The sequence below is a fragment of the Nicotiana attenuata genome, chromosome 3 (assembly GCF_001879085.1).
Source record: "Nicotiana attenuata strain UT chromosome 3, NIATTr2, whole genome shotgun sequence".
In the NCBI taxonomy this organism is placed as follows: domain Eukaryota; kingdom Viridiplantae; phylum Streptophyta; class Magnoliopsida; order Solanales; family Solanaceae; genus Nicotiana; species Nicotiana attenuata.
The window spans coordinates 15567099-15574642 of NC_031991.1; the positions used below are offsets into that span (position 1 = coordinate 15567099).

Consider the following 7544-nt stretch of genomic DNA (forward strand, 5'->3'; position numbering starts at 1 on the left):
TGTGCGGCTGTTATGATTAGAAGTCATCGTTGCAAGCATTTGGTTATGTGGTATATCATGTAATTTCACCTGAGGTTGCAGGTATGGGTTATTACAGCTTGTTCGGGCTTATTCAGAGTATAAATGTGAGATCCTGATCGCATTGAAGGTTTCAGAAGCGGTAATGTGGTTCTATGGTTTATGGGCTAGATTGGATTGTGAAATTTCAGTTTCTATGTGTTATCGGACCTATATGAGATAGGGTGACGTGGGATCACCCCCGGGTATGTGCATGGTAAGGTTATTCAGCAATTGGTTGGCTTGTGGAACAACTCTGGGCACGTTCGAGGACGAACGTATGTTTAAGTTGGGGAGAATGTAACGACCCGACCGGTCGTTTTGAGCTTTCGCACTTTGCTCGCCAGTTCTCGGGCATGACTTGCCCCGTGTAGTATATTATGACTTATGTAAACTGTTGGTTTTGGTTTCCAGGGTAATCAGAATGAATTTGGAAGAACGGTTCTTAGTTTGAAGCTTGAAATTTGAAAGGTTTGACCAAGATTTGACTTGTTTGTATATGATTTCGGATTGGAATTTTTATGATTTGGTTAGCTCCGTTAGGTGATTTGAGACTTGGGAGCGTGATCGGAATGCACTTTGGAAGTCCGTGGAAGGTTTAGGCTTGAATTGGCGAAATTGAGATTTCGATGTTTTCTGGTTGTTAGGTGAGATTTTGATATAGAGGTCGGAATGGAATTTCGGAAGTTGCAGTAGTTCCGTTGTGGCATTTGGGACGTGTGTGCAAAATTTCAGGTTATTCGGACGTGGTTTGCTTGGGTTTTTGATCAAAAGCGGAATTCGGAAGATTTTTGAAAGTTTGGCTTAAATCCGATGTGTTTTGGATGATTCGATGTTGTTTGAGGTGTTTGGAAGATTGGAACAAGTTTGAATAATGTATTGGGTTATGTTTTTGCTTTTGGACGAGGTCCCGGGGGCCTCGGGGCGATTTCGGATGGTTAACAGAGAAGTTGGAAGGTTATTGCAGCTGCTGAAGTTTGCTGCTTCTGGTGTTTTCGCACCTGCGGTTGGGGGACCGCAGGTGCGGCGTCGCAGGTGCGTTGAGGGAGGTCGTAGAAGCGGAAAGGCTGAGGAAGTCAGGGGCCGCAGAAGCGGTATATTGGACCGCATCTGCGGCATCGCAGATGCGGAGGGATGATCGCAGGAGCGGTTTTGGCTGGTTAAGTAATTTCCGCAGAAGCGGTGGTATGACCGCAAATGCGGTACCGCAGAAGCAGTTAGAGAGTCGTAGATGCGAAAATGCCTGGCAAGAACATATAAGTTATTTCATTACGCGAGTTTGAGCTATTCCACTTATTTTTAACCTCGGCTTGAGAGATTTTGGACGATTTGGAAGAGGGATTTCAACGGAACTTCGTTAAGGTAAGGATTTCGGACCTAAAACACAATTCTATGGTAGTGTTTCATGAATTTAGTGCTGTAATTAAAGGAATTAAAGGGCAAAAATGGAGGATTAGGGCTTGAGTTTAAGAGGCCCTTAAATGGGGATTTGAGGGGTCATTTGGACTCCGATTTTAGTATTTTTGATATGTATGAACTCGTGGGGAGATAAGGAACTTGTTGGTGTGAAAATTTCTGAATTTCGAGACGTAGGCCCGGGGGTCGGGTTTTGGTAATTTTGAGATTTGTGCCCTTTATTGATTGTTTTCGCTTGGGCTTTGTTCCCTTAGCATATTTTGATGCCCTCGTTCTGATTTTGGATAGATTCATCGCATATGGAGGCCGATTCGAGGGGCAAAGGCGTCGCGAGCTAGAGTTTGGACCGAATCGAGGTAAGTAATGATTGTAAATACTGTCCTGAGGGTTTGAAACCCTGGATTTCACATCGTTGTGCTACTTTGGGGTGACACACCCTCTATCTTCTTCGGATCCACCTGAATACCCTCTGCTGAAACAACGTGACCCAGGAATGCAACTGAACTCAATCAGAACTCGCACTTCGAAAACTTAGCATACAACTGACTATCCCTCAAAGTCTGAAGAACGACTCGGAGATGCTGCTCGTGCTCCTCCCGGCTGCGGGAATAGATCAAAATATCGTTAATGAAGACAATCACGAAGGAATCCGAATAAGGCCTGAACACTCGGTTCATGAAATCCATAAAAGTTGCAGGGGCATTTGTCAACCCAAATGACATCACCAAGAACTCATAGTGCCCGTACCGAGTGCGGAAAGCTGTCTTAGGGACATCGGATGCCCTAATCCTCAACTGATGGTAGCCAGATCTCAAGTCAATCTTCGAAAATACTTTGGCACCCTGAAGCTGATCAAACAAATCATCAATCATCGGCAATGGATACTTATTCTTGATTGTAACCTTGTTTAATTGCCGGTAATCTATACACATCCTCATCGATCCGTCCTTCTTCTTAACAAACAACACCGGCGCACCCCAAGGCGAGACACTAGGCCTAATAAAGCCCTTATCAAGCAAGTCTTGCAACTGCTCCTTCAATTCTTTCAACTCAGGTGGGGCCATGCGATACAGCAGAGTAGAAATGGGCTGATTACCCGGAGCCAAATCAATGCAGAAATCAATATCCCTATCGGTGGCATACCCGACAGGTCTGAAGGGAAAACCTCAGTAAACTCACGAACAACAGGCACTGAATCCATAGAAGGAACCTCAGCACTATAATCACGAACATATGCCAAATTGGCCAAACACCCCTTCTCGACCATATGCCAAGCCTTCATATATGAGATAACACGACGGGTAGAATGACCAGGAGTCCCTCTCCACTCTAAACGAGGTAACCCCGGCAAGGCTAAGGTTACAGTCTTGGCATGACAGTCCAAGATAGCGTGGTAAGGTGATAACCAGTCCATCCCCAATATGACATCAAATCAATCATATCCAAAAGTAACAAATATACACGAGTCTCAAGACCCCCAATCATAACTATACAGGAATGAAGGACACGATCTACCATAATAGATCACCCACCGGTGTAGACACATATACAGGAGCACTGAAGGAATCACTAGGCATGACCAGATACGGTGCAAAATAAGATGACACAAAGGAGTATGTAGATCCAGGATCAAATAGAACTGAAGCATCTCTACTACAAACCAGAACAGTACCTGTGATAACTGCATCGGAAGCCTCAGCCTCAAGCCTGACTGGAAGAGCATAATATCGGGACTAGGCCCCACCACTCTGAACTACATCTCTGGGACGGCCTGCTGCTGGCTGGTCTCCACCTCTAGCGGCCTGAGCTCCACCTCTAATACCTCTACCTCCACCTCTAGCACCTCTACCTCCACCTCTAGCTGGCTGTGCGGGCTGTGGAACACTCGGTGCCTGAACCATGGCACGGGAACCCTGATGCTAAGAGTTGCTCGATGCTCATGGGCAAAACCTAGCAATATGTCCCGTATCGCCACAAGTATAACAAGCCCTCGGCTACTGAGACTACTGACCCTGACGACCTGAATGACCACCCCGAAAACTCTGGAGCGGTGGTGCACTGATAGGAGCTGGTGGTGCACTGTAGAACTGCTGATCAGAATACTGCATATGAGAACCATGACCACCTGAAGCACCGTGAGAAACCTGAAGTGCTAACTGAAAACGCCTATGAGGATGGCCTCTACCAAAAGAATCATTGCCTCCAGACGAGGCACCATTGAATCTGCCTGAATGAAGAGGCCTCTTGTCAGACCCCTGACCACCCCCCTGTGATAAAACCATCTCAACCCTCCTGACCACATTGGCCGCATCCTGAAAGGAAATCTCGCTCCCCGTCTCCTTGGCCATCTGAAGTCGAATAGGCTGAATGAGTCCCTCAATGAACCTCCTCACTCTCTCTCTCTCAGTGGGAAGTATAAGAAGAGCATGACGGGCCAAATCAATAAACCTGGTCTCGTACTGAGTAACAGTCATAGAACCCTGTTGGAGACGCTCAAACTACCTCTGATAGCTCTCCCTCAGAGTGATAGGAAGAAACTTCTCCAAAAATAGCTGAGAAAACCGATCCCAAGTCAAAGCTGGTGACCCAGCTGGTCTAGCCAAACAATAATCTCTCCACCAAGTCTTGGCGGATCCAGACAAATGAAAAGCAGCGACGTCGACCCCATTGGTCTCCACTATCCCCATGTTCCTGAGAACCTCATGACAGCTGTCTAAATAATCCTGGGGATCCTCAGAAGATGCACCGCTGTAAGTGGTAGTGAAGAGCTTGGTGAACCTGTCCAATCTCCACAAAGCATCAGCAGACATAGCTGGCCCCTCTCCGGTCTGTGCCACAATACCAGGCTGAACTACCCCAATTGGCTGAGCTGTTGGAGTCTGAAACTGGGGAGCCATTTGCTCCGGAGTGCGAGTAGCAGGAGTCTGGGCTCCTCCTCCAGTCTGAGAGACGGCTGGTGCCACAGGAAGTAAGCCTGCCCGGGTGACACTCTCCATAAGGCCCACTAAACGGACCAGAGCATCCGTGAGTACTGGGGTAACAATGAACCCCTCTGGGACCTGAGCTGGGCCCACCGGAACTGTCTGGGCCGGAACCTCATCATCAAACTCAACCTGAGGCTCCGCCGCTGGTGCTGCTGCTCTGGGCTGAGCTCTGCCCCTGCCTAGGCCTCTAGCACGGCCTCGGCATCGCCCTCTGCCCCTTGTGGGAGCTACTGCTGGGGGCTCGGGCTGCTGATCAGTTGATGAGGAAGCGCGTGTTCTCGCCAACTGCGAAAGAACAGAGTAGAAGTTCAATTAGCATTGAGAAATCAAATCGCACGACAGGAAAGAATAGATGTGAAGTTTTTCCTAACTCTGTAGCCTCTGGGGGATAAATACAGACGTCTCCGTACCGATCCCTCAGACTCTACTAAGCTTGTCCGTGAATTGTGAGACCTAAGTAACCTAGAGCTCTGATACCAACTTGTCATGACCCGGATTTTCTACCCTCGGGAGTCGTAATGGCGCCTACTAGTGAAAGCTAGGAAAGCCAACCATTTGTATTATTTACCTTTTTCCATTTTAATCCTTTAACAATTAAGAACCAACATCATATAAACAGCGGAATTTAATAAGGGAAAGACTGAAATGTAATATTTTAATAATGATACCAATACCAATCCATAACATAAACTACCCAGAACTGGTGTCACAATTTTATAGATTGTCTAGGAATACTACAAATAAGGGTCCGAAAGATAAATACAACGATGTCTCTGAAATACATAAAAGAAACAGAATGAAAGGATAGAAGGAGACGCAAAGGCCTGCGGACGCCTGCAGGACTACCTCGGGTCTTTGAATGGACTGAAGGCAGCAACCCAAAGTTAAGGTCTGTATGCTCCAGTACTGGGATCTGCACAAAAGAGTGCAGAGTGTAGTATCAGCACAACCGACCCCATGTGCTGGTAAGTGCCTAGCCTAACCTCGGCGAAGTAGTGACGAGGCTATGACCAGACTACCAAATAAACCTGTGCAGTTAAATCATGTACATCAGAAAATAAAGGCAAAACTTTACAATTAAAGATAGGAAGGTCATGCTACGGGGAACAACAAGTATCAACAGATAACCAACAGTTGAATGTAGAGAAACCATAACTCAGTTATCAACAAGAATCATGAAAATCAAGGACAAGTGCACGGCATCACCCTTCGTGCTTTTCTCTCGTCCTCACCAAAGAATCAATATAATCGGCACGGCATCACCCTTCGTGCTTTAACACTCTCTCACAAATAACATGCACGGCATCACCCTTCGTGCTTTACACTCTTCCTCACCATAGCAACAATCACAAAGCAATTTGCGCAAGGAAATCAATAAAATCAAGTAACAACAGAAAATCAGTAAATAAACGTAAAGAACGCCATAACTCAATTATCAACAAGAATCAGGAAAATCAAGGACAAGTGCACGGCATCACCCTTCGTGCTTTTACTCTCGTCCTCACCAAAGAATCAATATAATCGGCACGACATCACCCTTCATGCTTTTACCTCACATAATCATGGCACGGAATGATCCTTCGTGCATTATCACTCACATAAAGGCACAGAATTGTACATCGTGCGGCACGGCATCACCCTTCGTGCATTAACACTCTCTCTTACAAATATCATGCACGGCATCACCATTCGTGCTTTAACACTCTTCCTTACCCAAACAACAATCACAAAGCAATAAGGGCAAGGGAATCAGTAAAATCAAGGTAAAATCCCGGCAAGGGAACAATAGTACAACAATCATATCCCGGCAAGGGAAACAATATCAAAAGCAATAACATCCCGGCAAGGGAGATAATATTAAAAGCAACAACATCCCGGCAAGGGAGACAATATCATAATTCTCTTATCTTTTTCACATTTACTTCACAACTCAATTCACAGCTTGAGCCAATGCTCTAAAATGCTTAATTGCCAATAATACTTCCATAATTCACTTTACAACTTGAGCCGACGCTCTTCAATGTTAAATTACCAATAGTACTTTCACAAGCCTTGTTCAACAATAGAAATCATCACATAAGGCATGAACAGTACAAAACGGAGTCATATTAATCATAGTATAAGACTCACGGGCATGCTTGACACCAATGTATAGATACTCGTCACCATGCCTATACGTCGTACTCAACAACTAACACATAGCAAATAATACACGACTCCTAATCCCTCAAGCTAAGGTTAGACCAAACACTTACCTCGATGCCACGAACACAATTCAAGTCTCCACTACCGCTTTACCTCTTGATTCCACCACCAATTTGCTTGTATCTAGCCACAAGTTACTTAACTATATCAATAAATGCTAAATGAATCAATTCTAATGCATGAAAATAGAATTTTCTAAAGTTTTTCCTAAAAAGTCAAAAATCGACCCCGGGCCCACATGGTCAAAACCCGAGGTTCGAACCAAAACCTGATTACCCATTCACCCACGAACTCAAATATATAATTTGTTTTGAAATCGGACCTCAAATCGAGGTCCAAATCCCCAAAATTCAAAAATCCTAATTTCTACCCAGAACACCCAATTTTCCCCATGAAAACCCTTGATTTTGAGTTGAAATTATGTAAAAAGATGGATTAGATTGAAAGAAATGAGTTAGAAATGACTTACAAATGATTTGGAAGAGTAGTTGTCTTTGAAAAATCGCTCAAAGGTGTTTAGGTTTTGAGAAGGTTTGAAAAATGGCTGAAAATGCGTCCAAGTTTCAATTAACTGGTCTCTGATATCGCAATTGCGACGAGGGTTCGCAATTGCGAACCCCTTAGAAACTGTTGACTTCGCAAATGCGAAGATTTTGTCGCATTTGCGACCATGGGCAATTCCGGTCATCTTCGCAATTGCGAGGGACCTGGCGCATTTGCGACATCGCAATTGCGAGGAAAGGTCGCATTTGAGACCAATGACTGCCAGCCCAGTCTTCGCAAATGCGAATGTTTGTTCGTAATTGCGAGCCAGGCTTCGCAATTGCCAAGCCTGCAGACATGCAACACACATCAGTTTCCTAAGTCCAATTTTCACTCCGT

At 45.2% G+C, this 7544-nt stretch overlaps 1 protein-coding gene across 1 annotated transcript; it reads right to left on the minus strand.

The window, feature by feature from the left end:
* LOC109224528 (RNA-directed DNA polymerase homolog) lies at nt 1983–2405 on the minus strand. The gene has a single exon (XM_019389098.1). It carries the CDS (start codon nt 2403–2405, stop codon nt 1983–1985), a length of 423 nt encoding a protein of 140 aa, XP_019244643.1.

Bases quoted from the DNA above. Each gene is read 5' to 3' on its own strand.
- LOC109224528 (XM_019389098.1), bottom strand. From the start codon at position 2,405: ATGTGTATAGATTACCGGCAATTAAACAAGGTTACAATCAAGAATAAG.